Genomic DNA, 23,978 nt, shown 5'->3' on the forward strand with positions numbered 1-23,978 from the left:
TTCGTTCGTTCCTTCTTCGACCACGTGTTTCACCCCCATTTCCCCAGATAGTTTTCACTGTTCAATTTTAAAGTGTTTAAACTTTCCCCTGAAGTACTATATTCTGTCGTATATTATAACACTTTTTTCTTCTTCTTCTTTAAAAGGGTGCTTTCAACTTGCTCACCAAATCTATTCATTCCAAAAAAAAATTCCATCTCTTACAGTTCCTCTTTCATACATTCCCTAAACTCCCCTGCACTCCAACCCCCCTCCCCCCCTTCAGCATCCTGAAATGTATCTTTGACTCGAAGGTCACAAGAAACTCATTTTGCAACAAATGTTCGTTTCCCATTATTCGTACACTTTCCAAAATTCAATCTCACCCGTCCCCTCCAAATCTTCCCCATAACCCATACCATTTCAAATCTCCCCCCTTGCCCCTCCCCTCCAAATCTTCCCCATCACCCATCGCTTTCAAATCTCCCCCCTTTCCCCTTCCCTGCTAAACTCCCCCCCGCATCCCTCCCCTACTAGGTTCCCCCTCACCCCTCCCCTCCTAAAGTCCCCCCTCGCCCCTTCCCTCCTAAACTACCACCTAACCCCTCCCCTCATATACTCCCCCCTTGCCACTCCCCTTCATATCTCCCCACCCTCATTTTTTCTCCATTTCCCCCCTCTCACATACAGGTTGCTTCTGAAAAACCAGACTTGATCTGCTTAACAGAAACGTTCCTCCTTCATGATCTCTCAGATTCCTTAATATCTCTCCCGGGTTACTCCCTCCTCCGGTATGATAGACCTGAGCCTCGTCATGGAGGTGGGGTTGCTATCTTTATCAAAAACTCTCTTCCTCATTCGCTCTGCACTGCCCTCTCTCCAACTCACCCCCAGGAGTACCTCTGGCTACGGCTTCCCCTTCGCTCCCACCTTTTGTTCATATGTGTGTTGTACCGTCCACCAAACGGCGATGACTCCATCTACATCTCGCTGTATGATAATATGGACCAACTTCTATCTACTCATCCCAACTCTCTCTTCCTCATATGTGGTGATTTCAATTGTCACCATGCCAGTTGGCTGGGTGTGGGTACCTCTCTCACCAGCCATTGCTGCTCAGCAAAGAACTTCTGCGACTCACTGAGATTGACACGACACAATCTGTCAATTTCCCGACCCGGATCTCAGTCAACGGAGCATCTTCTCTTCTAGACTTGGTTATGACTAACTTCCTTGCAAATGTCTGCTGCTCTTCTTCTGCTCCAATCGGCTCATCTGATCATGTGCTTGTCAAAGTGGACATCTCTCTGACCATTCTCAGAGAGCCTCCTCAGCGTCGACAACTCTGGCATTTCACTCAGGCCGATTGGCACGGTCTTCAAGCAGCCATTAATCATCTGGACTGGTCCCATTTCTACCGCCTCTGACATCAACTCATGCTGGAAATTCTTCCAAAGTAAATTGCTCTCTCTCATGCACAGATTGATCCCATCTCATCTTCAGTTGTCATACCCTTCCTCCCGTCCATGGTACACGGATTCTTGTGGTGAGGCTGTTGTCCAGAAACAACTTGCCTTCGTCTCCTGGAAAGCAAATCCAACAGAAGGAAATCTCATTTCCTTTCACAAAGCCCAAAACAAGTGTGTGTCCACCTTCAGGAGAGCCAGGAAACAATATCTCTCCACTCTCAAGACCGAACTCACAAACCTGTCTCCCTCTTCCAAATCCTGGTGGCATCTGGTCAAATCCGTTTCTGGTGTTTGTTCCCCCTCCATCCCCTCCCTTACCTCAAACGGCTGCACAGCTGACTCCGCAAGTGAAAAAGCTGAATGCCTCAACTCTGTGTTTGCCTCTAAATCTTGTGACCCAAACCCATCCCTCTCTGTACCCACCATACCCAGCTGTTCCTGGAATGTGTCCTTTCCTCCTGACAAGGTGGACAAATTTCTGTCAACCCTCGTCTCTGATTCTGCAACTGGACCTGATGGCATCAGCCCACGGGTCCTAAAATCCTGCTCCGCCAATCTTTCACTCCCTCTCTCTGTTCTCTTCACCCTCTCCTTTGCTCAAGGTCATCTGCCATCAGTTTGGAAATCAGCCAACATCACCGCTTTACACAAAAAGGTGCAAAAACAGATCCTTACAACTACAGACCAATCAGCCTTCACCCAATTATAGGCAAAGTCATGAAATCCATCATTGCTTCGGATATCAAATCTTTCCTCTTCTCAAATGGCCTGATCTCTGATCATCAATTTGATTTCAGACCAGGTCACTCTCCTCTGGACATGCTGCCTCTGCTGTCGCAACAATGGATGGAGGTCCTCAATGCCAAACAGGAATTTAGAGCTTTCTCCCTTGACATATCACATGCCTTCGATACGGTCTGGCATCCCACTCTGCTCAGCAAACTCTCCTCCTATGGTATCCATGGAAATCTCCACACTTGGCTTGCGGACTTCCTCTCTCGTCGAAGTCAATGTGTGGCCCTGAATGGGTTTCTCTCATCTCTCCTTCCTGTTCAGGCTGGAGTTCCCCAAGGCAGTGTTCTGGGCCCTGTGCTTTTTCTTGTCTTCATCAATGATCTCTCTGACTCTCTTGAAAATCCTCTCTATCTCTTTGCTGATGACTCCACTCTGTCGCTCCATTCCTCATCCCTCAGATCGGCAATCTGCAGCCTCCTCACTCTCTGCAGACATGGACAAAATCACAGACTGGTCAAACCAGTGGAACATGTCTTTCAATCCTGACAAATCTCACACTCTTACGATGTCTCTCCGAAAAGACCAACTGGACAACCCTCCCATCCACTTTCTGAATAATCCTCTCCAAGAAGTTCTGTCACTCAAGCTTTTGGGTCTCACAATCTGCCATGATCTTTCCTGGGAAAACCACATTTCAAATCTGGCCTCCAAAGCCAGTCGGCGACTGGGCATCCTCCGTCGTGCGAAGTCCTTCCTTGGCACACCTGAGCTCCTCACCACATACAAGGCTTTCATCCGCAGCTCAATGGAATACTGTTTTCCCCTCTGAGCCAGTGCTCCTGCCTCACACGTAGCTCAGCTTCACGCTGTTGAAACCAAAGCTTTCAAAATCATTGGAATCTCCGGCGATGAAGCCAACTGCGAGGGCCTTTCACTTACTCACCACAGGCAGGTTGGTCGTCTTTCTGTCTTCTACCGACTCCTCTCCGGCCTCGCTCCCCCAGCTCTCTCTGGGCGCTGTCCCCCAAATATTCCTGCAGGTCGCACAAGATCTGCCAGCAACCCTCTTATGGTTAAACTGCCAAGATCAAGACTCTCTGCTCACCTTTACTCCTTCATTCCTCTTTTCTCCTGCCTCTGGAACAAACTCCCTCACTCTCTTCAATCCCACTCCTCCCTCCAGGTCTTTAAAACTGCTGTTCACCACCATCTCTTATCTTTCCCATTCAAAACCTTGATCTTTTCTACCCCCGATTCACTTTGTTGAAATACCAACTTCCTACCTGGAAATCCTTGCAGTGCCCTTGTATTTTATAATTCTCCCAAACCTCCAACCCCCCGCCCTCCCACGCCTCCTCCCCCCAAGCCCTCCCACAGATCTCCCTATGTCCCTGCTCTCAAATGTTGTTTGTGTGCTTCCCCTTCTCTCCCCATCTTGTCTAACGCTGCCCTTATTATGTTTTGTGTGTCTGTTTGATTTTTTGTGTGATAAATGTTAGCTCTTTCACGAGCCTCGTTCCTGTATACAAAAAATAATTTAAAAAAATCTGCTTTGCAATCCTCAATACTGCTCTCTGACCCTCTTCCGAATCCAAGCGTTCTCCGAACATTTTCCGACATGCATCCTTCGCCTTCTGCCACTCCTTGAACTTCTTCCTCTTCTCGTCAATCCTCTTTCCAACTTCATCATCCCACCACCATGTTTCCGAGTGCCTCGGTGGTCCTTTTGTCCATCCACATACCTCACCAACGGCTCCCAGCAGGCTATCTTTCATTGACATCGAACCACTTTCAAGCTCAACCACATCATCCTCTACCCAACTCAGCCTCTCTTTTAATGCCTCCCTCACCGTCGCCTCTATCAATCTCCACACCTTCATTCTCGGTTGGTACTTCACCCGTCAAACTCTCCTCGCACCTTTTACCCTCATGTCGCAGACAAGCAAGTGGTGCTGTGAAACAGCCTCCTCCCCCCCGGGATCACCTTTGTGTCCCGGAGGTTCCCACACTGGATATATAGGCAATTTTACGATGTTTCATGCCGGTACCTTTGACGCTATATTTTAAACTCCGATAATGTAGCAAGCAAGAAATCATGTTTTTTGGTCTTAACATTTGTAGGTCTTGATGAGAGATAGACCTTTCTTCTGATAGCTTTAATTTTTTAGATAAGTTTCGTCTTGAAAAAATGTCCAGCACTGTCCAGCTTACAAAGCCAAAAAGGTGCTACAACTACTAATGTGAAGACCGTTACCTCAGTAAGAAACTGAAAAGCCAGTTTTGGAAAAGCATGTATTATCTGCATGCTGAGTTTCAAAGAGCCTTGTCCGTCGTCGGCGTTCAGTCTGATTAAATGTACGTCTGTCAGCTATCAAATCACAACCAAAAAACATATTGCAAAGTGAATATTGAGCATTACAAAACTTGAGACTGAAAATAGAAGATAAGAATTAACTACTATACTAAACTCTATCTACGTGATCGTGAGCAATTTCTCTCGCAGTTAGTGGGATAAAATTTAGTTAACCCTCCGATAATTCAAAACTTTGTGTGGGTTGCATCAGTCTTAATTTACTCTCCATATTTCACACGTTACCCACCGAGCCTCTTAAGCATATTTATTCGTTTCTTCATCAATCATGCATGCGGAATGTACTCAGGCCCCTTGAGAAATCTTAACCATCAAAAATAACACAAGTACAAACCTTTTTCCCACGGAGCCATGCGCATTTTCGAACAAACTCTACCTGATAGCTGTAGTATTGCGAAGTTGTAGTTGTAGCTTGCGAAGTTGTAGTTGTATCTCGCGAAGTTGTAGGGTTGCGAACGTTGTCGAATCCCCCATTGGAAGCAAATTTACATGGAGCGACATTGAAATGTGTCTGGAATGCTTCGTTTTCAGCTGTGTGACAAGGAAAAACAGATTCGATTTTGGTGAAGATCTGAAAATGGATTCGGATCCGAGAATTATTTAATTTTCAAGTGATTCTTCACCATTGAGAGATCGGACGAAAAGCGACAAATAACATGATATTAAAAAAAAGTTATGCACGAGTTATGACTGAATTTAGTGGACGAGTTTGTTGGGTGACAAGAACAAGCCGATTCGATTTTGGTTCAGGTCCAATCCATATCCGGCTTATCAGTGGGATACAAAACAAGCTGTTCAAGCTGGTGGAGGTATGCTCTCGACCGAGTGCCCTTCTCGTTTGTCACTACGTTGAAAGTATCACATTCTGGAACCTTTTGAATGCCCTTTATGATGTAAGCAGTCCTTTGTGTGCACACATGCAGACGTGCAAATATAAAGGTTGTTACGTGTTCCTCCCCGACCTCCTGGTCTCGGTATACCTCCGAACCCCGAGAGGAGCCACGGCAGAAAAATATGTTATTCTGTTTCAGTAATCAATAGTGAAACCACACCAAGGATTATAAACGAACAGATGTTGTATTAAAAATCACACACAAGAATAACGGTACAACCCAGAGCAATCAATATATCTTAAGATGGTACCATCAGCTAAAGTAACGTGACTCACAGCGCTCCCAGTGAATGAAAAAGAACACTCCTCAATGTCTCTATAACTCAAAGATAATCCCCTCCTGCGAGTAGTGATGAGGCGATGAGGAAAAGAGGCGATGAGGTGAGTAATGAGGCGTAGGCAAGGCGTGAACAGTCACTTGGTCCAAACCAACCGCAAACTGGCGGTGAAAAGGGAAATCCCAAAGGCGCGAACCAGACGTGCACATTCACCGTTCAATCAGCGAACCGCAGCGTAATCTTCAAACGCCGCTTTTGTGCACACACATCCCCGGCAGACGACCGGATGGTGAGAAAAGCTGACGCGTAGCAACACCTTTTTCGGGGAACGAAGCGCACGGTTCAAAATGGCCGATGGCTCTTACTTGAGTCGAAGCGCCCAGGCGAGGATTCTCCGGAACCTCAACGCCTATACCTGACGACGCAGGTTTCTCAATCCTCCAGCGATAACACCTATCGCAGGAAATTCCTTTCAAGGACTCAAAGGTTGCACACGGCTTTCGTTCGATCACGCTCGCTACAGAGCCTCAAGACACGCGTCTTCCTCGACTTTTCTCCTCACGCCTTCTTCTTCCTCCTCTCTCTCGTCGTCTTCCGGTTCTCGATCCGGCTTCCTGTCTCTTTTTTACCATGAGCACTTTTAACATTTTAACCACAATAACCATTTCCCTTAAACAACAATAACCATAATACCTAGAACCAGAAATGTCTTAAGTGGATGAAAACCACAACCACGGGTGTGCCGAATCCGTAGCACTTCCCCCCCTCAAGAAAGAAAGTTTGAACACAGCGAAAACTTTCTTTGCGTGCAAACTCTTTAAACAAACAAAAGTAAACTCACAACCCAAATCATCAATTCCCGTGAGCAACAATTATCAATCTCCCAAAAATAAAGCGACAAAATTTCACACAACCCCCGGAGATTTCCAAATTTAATTCACTCTGGACAAAGCATCAGCAACGACAGTGTCCCTGCCCTTTACATGTTCAATTTCCCAGTTGGACTCCTGCAAAGCCAAACTCCATCTCATCACCCTCTGATTTTACTTTTTGTTTCTTTTGAATGAAGGTTAAGGGGTTGTGATCAAAAACCCAAAGGCCAGCAAATCTGTAGTAGTTTTCCCGGGAGGCCGAGCTGAAAGCCAGGTTCCATGGTGGTTGGGTGGTGAGGCCTGGAAGTATTCACTTCATGGACGCCTTTAGGAACATGGAGTTTACGGTTAGTCCGTGTAGGAAAGTTCACTACATGGACGCCTTTAAGAACGTGGCGTTCACGGTTAATCCGTGTAGGAATTTTGGCTCGGCTGCTCCGCAGCATTCAGTGCTTCAACTCTTTCTAACTTTCGTAATAATCACGGTTGGACCGCTTATCACTGTAGTCACGTGAATAGCGGTCTCCTTCTCGGCCAGAACCCTGATATCATTCCTTTGGGAGCTGCCGTAACTCTGGGAGCCTCCATAGTAATATCGACTGCGGCCACCACCAAAACTACCGCCACGTTTTCCTCTTCTGTAGCCCCCTCGACGCCTACGGCCTGCCTTCTCTATGGCTATGGTCCGACCATCCAAATCCTTGCCATTCCAATCCTTCTCTGCCTCTTTGGCATCCTTTGTGTTTTCAAACGTGACAAAGCCAAACCATCTTGACTTTTGCGTTTCCCTGTCTTTTACCAGCCGCACTTCCAAAAGCGGTCCATATTTGCTGAAGACAGAGGTCAGAACTTCTTCCTTTGTTTTGAAGTTCAGTCCACCTACAAATAGCTTGCCAAATTTGCCGCCATCCCCGACGGGTGTGGTGTTATTTTCCCTACTGGGCTTTTTAACAACCATCGGGTTACCAGAAACTTGACCACCGGCCACATCATTACCGATAACAACAGATACTCCCTCCACTCCACAGGAAGAGTGGCTTGTAAACCTACGGTGACCGGTCCTGACACCAAATCAGACTCCAAATGGATGACATTAAGTGGAGCTCTAACACAGCCACCAATCCCCTGTAAATGAACACTATCACCAGTTGCCGTCTCCTCTGACAATGGCAAAATGCCTTCAAGCATTAAAGATTGATGTGCTCCTGTGTCCCTCAATACCCTAACAGGTCTCTGGTTAGTCGAGTCTCCATCCAGTGACACAAACCCCTCTGAAATAAATGGTTGGTAACCCTTTTGAGGGCGATTTCTCACATTTGCCATTGCATTCGGAGTTGTACGTCGGATTCCACTCCTGATTTTCCCTTTTCAGAGCATAACAGTGGGACCTCAAGTGTCCAGGTTTCTTGCAAAAAGCGCAAGTGGCCCGGAGGAGAACCTCGTGGTCTGCCTCGAGCCCCCCGGAAGATAGGTCTGTCTTGGAACTGTCGTCTTCTGATTTCTAAAAGTTGTGGTATCAGAGTTGTCCTCATAGTCATTTCGAGGCCGCCCCCATGAATTTTCGTTCTCCGCACCGGATGTACCATAGCTCCCCTGATTAAGTCCAGGCGAGAAGTTAGGTTTGTGGAACCCCATCCTGTGTGTTAAGGCATAGTCATCTGCCATGGTTGCTGCCTCATACAACTTTGGTACTTTCCTTTCCTCCAGATGTACTTTAATGTCCTTGTGGACACACTGTTGGAATTCCTCCACCAGGATACAACAACAACATGCATTTTAAAGGCCATTTTCCCTACGAGAGCGGGGGTTAGCCTTGCGGTCCCCATGACAATCTTCTCCATTTTGCCCTATTTTCTGCATCTCTCCTTGTTAACCCCCTTGCTCGCATTTCTTCTTCCACCATCTTTAGCCAAGTCTTTCTCGGTCTTCCCCGTCCTCTACTTGCTTCGACATTCATTTCCATCACTGTTCTCAACCAGTCACTTTCATCCTTCCTCAACACATGACCAAACCATCTCAACCTGTTCCTCTTCACAGCATCAATCACAGGCTCTATTCCCATCATCTTTCGCAATTCATCATTTGTCTTCCTCTCTCTCAACGATACTCCGCACATCCGTCGAACCATTCGCATTTCCACCCTTTCCAACCTTCGTTGCTGCTCTACGTTCATTACCCATGTCTCGCTCCCATAAATCATAACACTTCTCACATATGCAGCATACACCTTTCCCTTCAGCTTCAACGACACTCCAACTTAATGTCCTTGTGGACACACTGTTGGAATTCCTCCACCAGGATCAATTGTCGCAATAGTTTGAAGTCTTTCCCAACCCCTTTTGAATCACACCACCGATCAAACATGGTTTCTTTCATTCTGGCAAACTCCACATGGGTCTCACTCTCCCTCTTCCTGGCATTCCGGAATTTTTGCCGGTAAGCTTAAGGGACCAATTCATAGGCTTTGAGAATGGTTTTCTTCACTATCTCATATAAATCTGCACATTGGTCAATCGGTAAAGCCGAATAAATATCTTGAGCTTTACCCACTAGAACACTTTGCACTAACATGGTCCAGGACTCCTCAGGCCATTTTAACAGTTGAGCCACTTTCTCAAAGTGTGAAAAAAAATAGGCTACCTCCTTTTCATTGAAGGGTGCAACCAGCCTCACATGTCTGCCAACATCCCAGGTGTTCTGACTAGGTGTCGAACCAGTCGGCATGGATGGTACCCCTCCCCGTTCTTTCATTAAATCCAGCTTCTTGAGTTTAATTTCCTGCTGAAGCGCCATTTCACGTTCCCTTAACTCCCTTTCGGCTTTTCTCTCCTCTGCTCTTTCCTGTTCTCTTCTTTCTTCGAGTTCCCTTTCCTGTGCTGCTCTTCTTTCCTCGAGTTCTCTTTCCTGTGCTGCTCTTCTTTCCTCGAGTTCTCTTTCAACTCTCCTTTCCTCTGCTTTTTTTCTCTTCTCTTCTTTCCCGGAGTTCTCTTTCAACTCTTCTTTCCTCTGCTTTTTTTCTCTTCTAACCTTTCCTGGCTCTGCAATTGCATCTCCAGTTTCCGGAGCTCCACATTTTCTTGTTCCTCGGGTAAACAATCCAAGGCTACCTCTTCCCATGTTCCTTGTCCCACCAGAGATTCTATCACCAATCTCTGCATTTCTGCTTTCCTCATATTCACTCGGACATCCAAGCTAAAATGTCTGGCAAATACCAAGAGGTCCGATTTTTTTAATGCTTGGAACTGTGCCTCACGAGGGGACGCCGCAAACTTTCCTGCGTCAAACACCATGGTGACTATCCTTTAACACCTGTTTACCTTCACACAGAAATTTTCCGTTTAAAAAAGTAATTTGAGGAATGTTGGAAAAATTTCCAAAATTGGGAATTCTGGGAATGTAAGGGAATTCTTTCCCAGACCAAATTTAGGGAATTTAATCCACAGTACGAGATTTAGGGAATTTAATCAGCAAAGCCGAGCCCCCAATTTCTCCACAGGACGAGCCCCCAATTTCAATCTGGGTCAATCCCGAACGAATGTTATTATGGAATTTTTAATCCCGGACGGGCCCCCAATTTCTGTTACGTGTTCCTCCCCGACCTCCTGGTCTCGGTATACCTCCGAACCCCGAGAGGAGCCACGGCAGAAAAATATGTTATTCTGTGTCAGTAATCAATAGTGAAGCCACACCAAGGATTATAAATGAACAGATGTTGTATTAAAAATCACACACAAGAATAACGGTACAACCCAGAGCAATCAAAGTGCACTCAATATATCTTAAGATGGTACCATCAGCTAAAGTAACGTGACTCACTGCACTCCCAGTGAATTAAAAAGAACACTCCTCAATGTCTCTATAACTCAAAGATAATCCCCTCGTGCGAGTAGTGATGAGGCGATGAGGCGATGAGGAGAGTAATGAGGCGTAGGCAAGGCGTGGACAGTCACATGGTCCAAACCAACCGTAAACTGGCGGTGAAAAGGGAAATCCCAAAGGCGCGAACCAGACGTGCACATTCACCGTTCAATCAGCGAACCGCAGCGTAATCTTCAAACGCCGCTGTTGTGCACACACATCCCCGGCAGACGACCGGATGGTGAGAAAAGCTGACGCGCAGCAACACCTTTTTCGGGGAACGAAGCGCGCGGTTCAAAATGGCCGACGGCTCTTACTTGAGTTGAAGCGCCCAGGTGAGGATTCTTCGGAACCTCAACGCCTATACCTGACTACGCAGGTTTCTCAATCCTCCAGCGATAACACGTATCGCAGGAAATTCCTTTCAAGGACTCAAAGGTTACTCACGGCTTTCGTTCGATCACGCTCGCTACGGAGCTTCAAGACACGCGTCTTCCTCGACTTTTCTCCTCACGCCTTCTTCTTCCTCCTCTCTCTCGTCGTCTTCCGGTTCTCGATCCGGCTTCCTGTCTCTTTTTTACCATGAGCGCTTATAACCTTTTAACCACAATAACCATTTCCCTTAAACAACAATAACCATAATACCTAGAACCAGAAATGTCTCAAGTGGATGAAAACCACAACCACGGAAGTGCCGAATCCGTAACAAGGTGCAGAACAAAAACACAACCTCAAACACACGAATAAATATAAAATAATAAGCCTGGTGTTGGCTTCACAGTTAAGGTGGCTGCCTTGAGATCTTAGGGTCCTGAGTTCAAGCCGCTGTCACCCATTGAATGAACACGAGGTGGGTTGCCTCAACTACCCAGTCAACCTTCCGCGGGCGGCACACTGAGTACCAGCTGACTGGTAATGGGGGGCATTGCATCAGTAGCACAGCCGCACCCTTAGAAAATGATTCCCAACAGCCACAGGCTGCATGCAAACCACCACCAGCATAAATAATAATATAAAGATACAGAAACACAGGAATGCAATAAAACATATAATAAGGGGAGCGGAAGACAAGATGGGGAGAGAAGGGGAAGCACACTAACACAACATTTGAGAGCAGGGACATCGGGAGATCTGAGGGAGGGAGGGGGCTTGGGGGAGGAGGCGTGGGAAGGGGGGTTGTTGTTGCATACTCACCAACACTGTCCACCAACATTTCCTCACTTTCGTGTCGGCTCGTGAGGCAAATACTTCTCGTAGCCTCACATGATTCTGGATGAGGTACGTTTGGACGAGGTACGTTTGGATGAGGTACGTTTGGATGAGGTACGTTTGGATGAGGTATGTTTGGACGAGGTACGTTTTGACGAGGTACATTTGGATGAGGTTCCTTTGGATGAGGTACGCTTGGAAGTTCTACGTTGTCCTTCCTCAACGGGTTCTGATGTTAGTGGGGAAGATATGACACAACACGTTAAACAAGACAATTGCAAGATCTGTTTTGACATCGTTTTCGCTTTTTGAGGTGTATCGTGTTGTAAACCATTCCCACCAAGATGATCGAAACCACAACAGGATAAAGCAGCTACACCTCTGGAGATTTACTTTCACACAAGGAATCACATGAGGTACTTCAATGCAGTCGGAGGCCATTGAGCCCATCAAGCATGGGCATTTCTGAAAATATTCACCCCTTTATCACCACGACTTCTAGGAACGTTTCCAATTCTAGGTTAAACCCAAACATTCACAGAACCTCCTTAAAATGGTAAATTTTGGTACTTTTTCATGCACTGATGTCGGCTTTTGATTGGCTCATTTCTTCAAAGAAATCCTCGATGTCTCATCTCGAGATTTAAACACACTGCATGAATGAAGTGGAGCGATCGCATTGGTCAAACATTGAGAAACATGAGGTGTGCAGTGCTGACTGGTTGGTACTTACTCGGCCTGACAATATTTAAGGAGGGGATTTCTTGCCATCCCATCACAACAATAGCCCTTACACAAACGATGATCGACAAAACAAAACCTACATTTCCCATTTACTGCTTCGTCAGCTCCAATCTTGGGCTAACACGACCAAAATGCAACTTTGGAAAGAGTCAGCAACCGTTGACTACCTGATGGTGCGTAGGCGAGATAGGGGGCACCTCCGGGACACAAAGGTGATCCCGGGGGAGGAGGCTGTTTCACAGCACCACTTGGTTGTCTGCGACATAAGGGTGAAAGGTGCGAGGAGAGCTCGGCGGGTGAAGTACCAACCGAGAATGAAGGTGTGGAGGTTGAAAGAGGTGACAGTAAGGGAGGCATTAAAAGAGAGGCTGAGTAGGGTAGAGGATGATGTGGTTGAGCTTGAAAGTGGTTGGATGTCAATGAAAGCTAGTCTGTTGGGAGCCGTTGGTGGGGTATGTGGATGGACAAAAGGACCACCGAGGCACTCGGAAACATGGTGGTGGGATGATGAAGTTGGAAAGAGGATTGACGAGAAGAGGAAGAAGTTCAAGGAGTCGCAGAAGGCGAAGGGTACGGGAGCAGAAACAGCAGAGCATGAAAGTTATAAGGCAGCCAAGAAGGCTGCAAAGAAAGAGGTAGCAAAGGCGCAGGAGGCATGCAGGAAAATGTTCGGAGAACGCTTGGATTCGGAAGAGGGTCAGAGAGCAGTATTCAGGATTGCAAAGCAGAGAGCGAAAGAGAGGTGTGATGTGATGGGGGTGAGTTGCTTGAAGGATGAAGTGGGACAAATCGTTGCGGACCCAGATGGAATTAAAGGAAGATGGAAAAGATATATGGAAATGCTGTTGAATACAGAGCATGAATGGGATGGCAACATAGAGAGTAACCCAGTTTTAGGACCGGCAGAGAAGATAACTGGGAAGGAAGTTGAGGAAGCGATAAAAGCAATGAAGAGGAGAAAAGCGGGAGGGCCGACGGGAGTTGTGGGAGATATTTTGAAGGCAGCAGGAAGTTGGGGTGTGAAGAGAATGACAGAGATCTGTAATCTGGTGGTGAAAGAAGGCCGCATTCCAGTGGATTAGGAACTCGTACCGAGCGATAAGGTTATTGGAGCATGGAATGAAGGTATTGCAAAGGGTGTTGGAGAGGAGGACAAGGAAGAAAGTGAAGATCAACGAAATGCAGCTTGGATTTATGCCAGGAAGAGGAACGACAGACGCGCTTTTTATTGTGATGCAGTTGCAGGAGAAGTACATGGAGAAGAGGAAGAAGTTGTTTCTTGGGTTTGTTGATCTGGAGAAAGCATTCGATAGGATTCCATGCAAAGTATTGACATGGGCAATGAGGAAGTTAGGAGTGGAGGAATGGTTGATCAGAGTAGTGATGGCAATGTGCAGAAGAGTGCGCACAGCTGTAAGGACGAAGGACGGGAACAGTGGTGAGTTTGAGGTGGAGGTGGGAGTGCATCAGGGGTCGGTACTAAGTCCACTACTATTTGTAGCTGTGATGGAGGTGCTGTCTCCGAATATAAAGGAGGGTTTACCGTGGGAGTTGTTGTATGCAGATGATCTGGTGTTGATTGCGGAAAGTATGGATGGACTGAAGGAAAAGATGAACAAGTGGAAGGAATGTATGGAGACAAAAGGTCTGAAGGTGAATATCGGAAAGACGAAGGTGATGGCAAGTGGTAAAGCATGTCGTGAGGTGGAAAGAACTGGGAAGTGGCCCTGTGCTGTGTGCAGGAAGGGTGTCGGAGTGAACTCTATTCAATGTACAATGTGCGCTGAGTGGGTTCATCAAAAATGCAGTGGTCTGAGAGGGTCATTAACCAGTGTGGCAGCTACATTCAAATGTAAGGTGTGCACAGAGGGAGCTGCAGATGAAGGAAATGTTGAGTTGGATCTTGGAGACGGCGTGAAGCTGGAAGGTGTGAAAACATTTTGCTACCTTGGAGACATGCTGAATGGAGAAGGTGGATCAGACTCGGCAACGATTGTTAGAGTGAGATGTGCATGGAAGAAGTTTCGGGAACTGAGAGGCATGCTGATGAGGAGGGGAGTGTCGTTGAAGCTGAAGGGAAAGGTGTATGCTGCATGTGTGAGAAGTGTTATGATTTATGGGAGCGAGACATGGGTAATGAACGTAGAGCAGCAACGAAGGTTGGAAAGGGTGGAAATGCGAATGGTTCAATGGATGTGCGGAGTATCGTTGAGAGAGAGTAAGACAAATGATGAATTGCGAAAAATGATGGGAATAGAGCCTGTGATTTATGTTGTGAAGAGGAACAGGTTGAGATGGTTTGGTCATGTGTTCAGGAAGGATGAAAGTGACTGGTTGAGAAGAGTGGTGGAAATGAATGTAGAAGGAAGTAGAGGACTGGGAAGACCGAGAAAGAGTTGGCTAAAGATGGTAGAAGAAGAAATGCGGGCAAGGGGGTTAACAAGAAGAGATGCAGAAAATAGGGCAAGATGGAGAAGATTGTCATGGGGACCGCAAGGCTAACCCCCGCTCTAGCAGGGAAAATGGCCTTAAAATGCATGTTGTTGTTGTTGTCATTCTCTTCACACCCCAACTTCCTGCTGCCTTCAACATATCTCCCACAACTCCCTCCCACATCTCCCCCAACCTTCTGCCTAGCTCTGCCCCCCCCCCCTCACCCCGCCTCAAATAACACCTCACTGTGCCTCACCCAATCACCATCAAACCTTTTGTCCACCACATCCTTCCCTTTCTCCTAGCTGTTCTGAAATCTCTGACACAGTTTCAACAGCTCTCCCTACCTCTTCCACATCTTACCCTACCCCTCCCACCCCCCCCCCCCTGTTCTGTATACGATGCTCCCCATTCCTCTTCATTGACGGTATGGACCCCAAACATCCGGGGCCTTTGCTCAAATTTGACTGATCTCTCCATACAGGTTGCTTCTAACAAACCAGACTTGATCTGCTTAACAGAAACTTTCCTCCTTCAAGATGTCTCTTAATATCTCTCCCGGGTTACTCTCTCCTCTGGTATGATAGACCTGAGCCTCGTCCTGGAGGTGGGGTTGCTATCTTTATCAAAAACTCTCTTCCTCATTCGCCCTGCACTGCCCTCTCTCCAACTCACCCCCAGGAGTACCTCTGGCTTCGGCTTCCCCTTCCCTCCCACCTTTTGTTCATATGTGTGTTGTACCATCCACCAAACAGTGATGACTCTGTCTACATCTTGCTGTCTGATAATATGGACCAACTTCTATCTACTCATCCCAACTCTCTCTTCCTCATATGTGGTGATTTCAATTGTCACCATGCCAGTTGGCTGGGTGTGGGTACCTCTCTCATCAGCCATGGCTCCTCAGCAAAGAACTTCTGCGACTCACTGGGACTGATACAATCTGTCAATTTCCTGACCCGGATCTCAGTCAACGGAGAATCTTCTCTTCTAGACTTGGTTATGACATTTGCAAATGTCTGCTCCTCTTCTTCTGCTCCAATCGGCTCATCATGTGCTTGTTAAAGTGGACATCTCTCTGACAATTCTCAGAGAGCCTCCTCAGCGTCGACAAGTCTGGCATTTCACTCAGGCCGATTGGCACGGTCTTCAAGCAGCCATCAATCATCTGGACTGGTCTCCCATCTCTACAGCCTCTGACATCAACTCATCCTGGGAATTCTTCCAAAGTAAAGTGCTCTCTCCCATGCACAAATTTATCCCATCTCGTCTTCAGTTGTCATACCCTCCCTCCCGTCCATGGTACACGGAATCTTGTGGTGAGGCAATTGCCCAGAAACAACTTGGCTTCGCCTCCTGGAAAGCAAATTCAACAGAATGAAATATCTTATCCCTTCACAAAGCCAGAAACAAGTGTGTGTCCACCCTCAGGAGAGCCAGGAAACAATACCTCTCCACTCTCAAGACCGAACTCACAAACCTGTCTCCCTCTTCCAAATCCTGGTGGCGTCTGGTCAAATCCGTTTCTGGTGCTTGTTCCCCCTCCATCCCCTCCCTTACCTCAAATGGCTATACAGCTGACTCCGCACGTGAAAAAGCTGAATGCCTCAACTCTATGTTTGCCTCTAAATCTTGTGTCCCAAACCCATCCCTCTCTGTACCCACCGCACCCAGTCATACCCAGCTGCTCCTGGACTCTGCATCCTTTCCTCCTGACAAGGCGGAAAAGTTTCTGTCAACCCTCGACTCTGATTCTGATTCTGCAACTGGACCTGATGGCATCAGCCCACGGGTCCTAAAATCCTGCTCCGCTGCTCTTTCACTCCCTCTCTCTGTTCTCTTCACCCTCTCTTTTGCTCAAGGTCATCTGCCATCAGCTTGGAAATCAGCCAACATCACCGCTTTACACAAAAAAGGTGCAAAAACAGATCCTAGCAACGACAGACCAATCAGCCTTCTCCCAATTATCAGCAAAGTCATGGAATCCATCATTGCTTCGGATATCAAATCATTCCTCTTCTCAAATGGCTTGATCTCTGATCATCAATTTGGTATCAGACCAGGTCACTCTACTCTGGTCATGCTGCTTCTGCTGTCTCAACAATGGATGGTGGTCCTCAATGCCAAACAGGAAATTAGAGCTTTCTCCCTTGACATACCACGTGCCTTCGACACGGTCTGGCACCACGCTCTGCTCACCAAACTCTCCTCCTATGGTATCCATGGAAATCTCCACGCTTGGCTTGCGGACATCCTCTCTCGTCGTAGTCAACGTGTGGCCCTGAATGGGTTTCTCTCATCTCCCCTTCCTGTTCAGGCTGGAGTTCCCCAAGGCAGTGTTCTGGGCCCTGTGCTTTTTCTGGTCTTCATCAATGATCTCTCTGACTCTCTTGAAAATCATCTCAATCTCTTTGCTGATGACTCCACTCTCTGTCGCTCCATTCCTCATCCCTCAGATCAGCAATCTGCAACCTCCTCACTCTCTGCAGACATGGACAAAATCAAAAACTGGTCAAACAAGTGGAACATGTCTTTCAATCCTGACAAATCTCACACTCTTACTATGTCTCTCCGAAAAGACCGGCTGGACAACCCTCCCTTCCACTTTCTGAATAATCCTCTCCCAGAAGTTCTGTCACTCAAGCTTTTGGGTCTCACAATCTGCCATGATCTTTCCTGGAAAAACAACATTTCAAATGTGGCCTCCAAAGCCAGTCGCCGACTGGGCATCCTCCGTCGTGCGAAGTCCTTCCTTGGCACACCTGAGCTCCTCACCACATACAAGGCTTTCATCCGCAGCTCAATGGAATACTGTTCTCCCCTCTGGGCCAGTGCTCCTGCCTCACACCAAGCTCGGCTTCACGCTGTTGAAACCAAAGCTTACAAAATCATTGGAATCTCCCGCGATGAAGCCAACTCCGAGGGCCTTTCACATACTCACCGCAGGCAGGTTGGTGGTCTTTCTGTCTTCTACCGACTCCTCTCCGGCCTTGCTCACCCAGCTCTCTCTGGGCTCTGTCCCCCAAATATTCCTCCAGGTCGCAGAATATCTGCCTGCAACCCTCTTGTGGTTAAACTGCCAAGATCAAGACTCTCTGCTCACCTTCACTCCTAAATTCCTCTTTTCTCCTGCCTCTGGAACAAACTCCCTCACTCTCTTCAATCCCACTCCTCCCTCAAGGTCTTTAAAACAGCTGTTCACCACCATCTCTTATCTTCCCCCATTCAAAACCTTGATCTTTTCTACCCCCACATATTTCACCCCAGATTCACTTTTTTGAAATACCAACTTCCTTCCTGGAAATCCTTGCAGAGTCCTTGTGTTTTATACTTCTCCCACCCCTCCCCCCCCCCCCCCCCTCCCACGACTCCTCCCCCCAAGCCCTCCAACAGATCTCCCGATGTCCCTGCTCTCAAATATTGTGTTTGTGCTTCCCCTTCTCTCCCCATCTTGTCTACCGCTACCCTTATTATGTTTTGTGTGTCTGTTTGATTTTTTGTGTGACAAATGTTGGCTCTTTCACGAGCCTCGATCCTGTATCAAAAAAAAAAAAAAAAAAAAAATCTGCTTTGCAATCCTCAATACTGCTCTCTGACCCTCTTCCGAATTCAAGCGTTCTCCGAACATTTTCCGACATGCATCCTTCGCCTTCTGCCACTCCTTGCACTTCTTCCTCTTCTCGTCAATCCTCTTTCCAACTTCATCATCCCACCACCATGTTTCTGAGTGCCTCAGTGGTCCAGTGGTCCATCCACATACCTCACCAACGGCTCCCAGCAGACTATCTTTCATTGACATCCAACCACTTTCAAGCTCAACCACATCATCCTCTACCCAACTCAGCCTCTCTTTTAATGCCTCCCTCACCGTCACCTCTATCAACCTCCACACCTTCATTCTCGGTTGGTACTTCACCCGTCGGACTCTCCTCGCAACTTTTACCCTCATGTCGCAGACAACCAAGTGGTGCTGTGAAACAGCCTCCTCCCCCCGGGGATCACCTTTGTGTCCCAGAGGTGCCCACACTTGATATATAGGCAATTTTACGATGTTTCATGCCGGTACTTTTGACGCTATATTTTAAACTCCGATAATGTAGCAAGCAAGAAATCATGCTTTTTGTTCTTAACATTTGTAGGTCTTGACGTGAGATAGACCTTTCTTCTGATTGCTTTAATATTTTAGGTAAGTTTCGTCTTGGAAAAATGTACACTTACAAAGCCAAAAAGGTGCTACAACTACTAATGTGAAGATCGTTACCTCAGTAAGAACCTGAAAAGCCAGTTTTGGAAAAGCATGTATTATCTGCATGCTGTGTTTCAAAGAGCCGTGTCCGTCGTCCGCATTCAGTTTGATTAAATGGACGTCTGTCAGCTATCAAATCACAACCAAAAAACATATTGCAAAGTGAATATTGAGCATTACAAAACTTGAGACTGAAAATAGAAGATAAGAATGAACTACTATACTAAACTCTATCTACGTGATCGTGAGCAATTTCTCTCGCAGTTAGTGGGATAAAATTTAGTTAACCCTCCAATAATTCAAAACTTTGTGTGGGTTGCATCAGTCTTAATTTACTCTCCATATTTCACACGTTAGTTGGCTTGGCGGCTAGGGTGCCAGCTTAGGATCCTAGGATCCTGGGTTCGAATCCCGGTCGATCGCTGAATTAACGCCAGGGGGGTTGACTCAGCCTGTCATCCTTCCGAGGTCGGCTAATTGAGTACCAGTTCACTGGTACCACAATACCACAATTCCCTGTGTGTCGTAAAAGGCGACAAACAGGGTTGGCGGCAGGAAGGGCATCCGGCCGTAAAACATTGCTTCAAAAAGGGGACCAACAAAAACAACAACAACCACGGTGCCCGAAAAAGGCCAACCCCCGCTTTGCGGGGAAAAATGGCCTCTAAAGGTGGGGTTTTTTTTTTTTTACTCACCTAGCCTCTTAAGCATATTTATTCGTTTCTTCATCAATCATGCAAGCAGAATGTACTCAGACCCCTTGAGAAATCTTAACCATCAAAAATAATACAAGTACAAACCTTTTTCCCATGGAGCCATGTGCATTTTCGAACAAATTCTGCCTGATCGTTGTGGAATTGTGAAGTTGTCGCTGTAGATTGCGAAGTTGTAGTTGGAGATTGCAAAGTTGTAGTTGTAGATTGCGAAGATGTAGTTGTAGATTGCGAAGTTGTAGAGTTGCAAACGTTGTAGAATCCACCATCGGAAGCAAATTCACATGGAGCGACATTTAAATCTGTCTGGAATGCGTTTGCAGCTGATGCAGCTTTTTTGAGTTTTGATCCGGAACGACATGAAATTAGCGATTCATCTTGCAGAGCAAGCGCACATTGACCATCTGCAGCTTTGGCAATTGCACACGCACGTGAAGACATTTCAGCTTGCATGGCAAGGAAGACAGTGGTGTCCAAATATCGCTTTGCGTCTGCAGAATCGTCAGCAATAGTTGATGTAACAACGGTTCTTTTTCGGATTTTGAGGCGAGAAACCTCATCGGGATGTGGGGCTGAAACTTGTCGAGGATATCTTTTGACGAGACCGACACATATATGGCAGGATTCACCGTTGCAGTTTATAAGTGGCGCTCGTGAAGCCGATTCAGTTCTCTGCTTTGCTGCAGAGAGCAGCGTCTGAAAATGAGGGGTTAAGTTGAAGAGCTTAGAACCACTTGAACTCGAAGTGGCCCCCAGAACTGCATCGTGCACACTCGCTTGACATGTCAAACATAATGACAAAGGCTCTGAAATTAACCACGGATTGTATTCAGGGAAGAGTTGTTGAAGTAGGGAAAGAATAGGCTTGTTCTTTGGTAAATACATTTCTCTGTATTTTTTGATCGATGTGGCCCACATTAATTTAGGCATTTGTCTGAAGCAAACCACACATCGTCGAATTCGATTCTTTTGATGATCTGAAGATGCACTGTAATAATCATCGGGAAGCGGCATCTTCACATTTCTGGGACCAGGGTTTTGTTCCACGCCTCCGCACACAGTCAGGTCATCACCACATCTTCCACCACTTCTGTGCGTGTCGGCAGGGGATTCTGCTTTCATCTGAGGGATAAGCAGCAGCACAACAAACACTTAAGCCTTGTAGAATTAGAAGCTGTCAACAAAGTTAAAGCTTAAACCTCAGCAGTGACTGCAATTAATACACTGTGCTCTCAAGTGGTAATCTACATTGAAAACATAAACACAATTCCTAAAAAACATTTTGATCCTTTATGAGTATTTCATGCAAAATTTTCTACTTACATTTTAGAGTAAAGACAGGGTAAGGAAAACGAAGTCCAATTTATCAACGCAATCAAATGGAAGCACCAAAACAGCTGTTATACGTTCCGACACACGAAAGTCTAAATACCCAGTGTGTGCCCCCTATCTCGCCTACGCACCATCAGGTCGTCAACGATTGTCGTCGACCCACCTGATGTGTATGTAACAAGCTTATTATCCTCTTTCTGGAACTGAGTATTACAAATCAACAAATCAACAGGTCAGCTCCATCAGCAAACTCCAAAATCCTTTCACCTTCTCCATTCCTCACACCATATCCATAAACCCCATGAACTCCCTCAAAACCGTCCATACTCCTTCCCACATGTCCATTTAGGTCTCCTCCTACCACAACAACTTCCTCATCTTTCACGTTTTCCATCAGCCTCCCTATTGCACACCAGAACTTGTCCTTCTCTTCATCGCTCCGACCAACCTGCGGAGCATATCCCGAGATGACGTTCACCAAGAGCTTTCCAATCATCATTTTCACCATCATCAACCTTTCACTCACTCTCGTCACACTCACCACACTGTCTACAAACTCCTCAGAAAACAGGAAACCAACACCATGCACGCCTTCTGGGCACCCTTGCCACACAAACTTGTATTTCTGTCCCTGCCTACCCTTCACCATTCTCACACCACTTCCCTTCCATCTCGTCTCCTGCACACAACATATGTCCACTCTTCTTCTGACCAATACTTCGACCACTTCTCCTGATCTCCCTGTCATTGTCCCTACATTCCATGTCCCAAACCTCAGAAACCGATCTCCACGTCGGGCATCAGACGTTTCGTCGTCATAAATGGAGTGATTTCCATCCTTGCTTCGATCGGGTTCCCCACCTTCAGTTTTGACGGACAAACAAATGGACAGGGGTGAAAACATAACCTCTATCCACCTTTGGTGGCGCAGGTAAAAATGGAGGCTCCCTCCTCTGAGACCTAATGGCACATTGTCAAGTCTGTCTCTAGAGTATGCTCCGCATCCATCCTTTCCCTCACTTAAAATTGAACCATAGCCGACTCCACTCGTGAGAAGGCTGATTGTCTCAATTATGTGTTGCTTTCAAATGTTGGTGTCCCTAACTCACTCTCTCTATACCCACCCCTCCCAGCCATACCCATCTGCCCCTGGATTGTGTCTTTTGCACCTGAAAAAGTCGACAAGTTTCTGTCAACCCTCGACTTTGACTCTGCAACTAGACCAAAAGGCATCAGTTCACGTGTCTGAAAAAAAAAATTGCTCTCCTGCTCTTGCATTTCCTCTCTCTGCCCTTTTCACCTTGTCATTTACCCTTGGCCATCTTCCATCTGCTTGGAAATCGGCCAACATCACAGCATTGTATCAAAAAGGTGCAAGAACGGATCGCCTTAACGACAGACCAATTCGCTTGCTTCCAATCACCAGCAAGGTCATGGAATCCATCATTTCAGTTGACATAAAATCATTCCTTTTCTCCGACGCCTTCATCCCAGATCATCAATTCGGATTCAGACCTGGTCACTCCACTCTGGACATGCTGCTTGTACTCTCCCAACAATGGATGGAGGCCCTCAATGTCAGATATGAGATCAGGACCATCTCCCTGGACATATCTCAAGCTTTCGATACAGTCTTGACATCCTGCCTTGCTCCCGAAACGGTCTACCTATGGAATCCAAGGCCAACTCCAATCTTCGATTACTGACTTCCTCCATTCTCGTAGCCAATGAGTGGCTCTCAACGGAACCCTTTCTTCTCCTCTCCCTGTTGCTGGAGTAACGCAAGGCAGTGTTCAAGGCCCCCATCCTATTCCGAGTCTTCAATTATCTCACTGGCTCTGGAAAATCATCTTTGTCTCTTTGCTGATGACTCCTCTCTGCTGTGACATCCCTTATCCCTCTGAAAGACAGGCAGCAGCTTCTTCCCTCTCTTCAGACCTTCACAAAATCCCAAACTGGTCAAACACTTGGAATGTTTAACCCTGAGAAATCCCATACACTCACTCTCTCTCCGAAAGGACTGTAGCGCACACCCTTCCATCTGCTTTCTCAACGACCCAACTGAAGAGATTCTGTCACCGAAAATGTTGGGTCTCACTCTCAGCCATGATCTCTATTGGGTGAGCCACATTTCGAAGTTGGCTTGCAAAAGTCAGTCGGCGACTGGGCATCCATCTTCTGTCATGCAAAGTCCTTCCTTGGCACAAATTAACTCGTAACCACCGACACAGCTTTCATGCACAGCTTGATTGTACTGCTCATGTACTGCTGCTCTCTTTCATGTACTGCTCTCTTTTTTTTCTTTTTCTTTTTTGTACACAGAATCGAGGCTCATGCGAAAACATGAACATGAGAACATGCACAGACAAATAAAACATACAATGAAGGGAGCGGAAGACAAGAGGGGGAGAGAGAGGGAAGCACACAAGTACAACCACAGAAGAGAACAGGGACGTTGGTAGATCTGTGGAAGGGGAGGGCTGGGGGAGGAGGGAGCGGTACACGGTATAAAGCAAATGAACACTACGAGGAATTTCAAAACAGAAGTTGGGGATTGAAAGAGGCGGATTTGGGGTGTTTTAATGGGGGTAGAAAAGATCAAGGTTTTGGATGGGGGAAGATAAGAGATGGTGGTGAACAGCTGTTTTAAAGACCTGGAGGGAGCAGTGGGATTGAAGGAAGTGGGGGAGTTTGTTCCAGAGGTGGGAGAAAAGGGGAATGAAAGAGTGAAGGTGAGCAGAGAGCCTAGATTTTGGCAGTTTAACCATGAGAGGATTGCTGGCAGATCTTGTGCGACCTGTCGGAATATTTGGGGGACAGAGCACAGAGAGAGCTGGGGGAGCAAGG

General features: G+C 46.8%; 1 protein-coding gene across 1 annotated transcript in view; it reads right to left on the reverse strand.

Annotated features, from left to right (window-relative positions):
• LOC137428666 (uncharacterized) overlaps nt 1–23,978 on the reverse strand; it is a 136,670-nt gene that overhangs the window by 61,119 nt on the left and 51,573 nt on the right. Inside the window, exons 6-8 of the mRNA XM_078777272.1 lie at nt 19,887–20,921; nt 11,649–11,892; nt 4,931–5,085 (exon numbers count right to left, since the gene is read on the reverse strand). Of these exons, the coding sequence (XP_078633398.1) occupies nt 4,931–5,085; nt 11,649–11,892; nt 19,887–20,921 (1,434 nt within the window). The remainder of the gene's footprint in view (nt 1–4,930; nt 5,086–11,648; nt 11,893–19,886; nt 20,922–23,978) is intronic.

The sequence above is a fragment of the Myxine glutinosa genome, chromosome 5 (genome assembly GCF_964187855.1).
Source record: "Myxine glutinosa chromosome 5, kmMyxGlut1.1, whole genome shotgun sequence".
Classification (NCBI taxonomy): Eukaryota; Metazoa; Chordata; class Myxini; order Myxiniformes; family Myxinidae; genus Myxine; species Myxine glutinosa.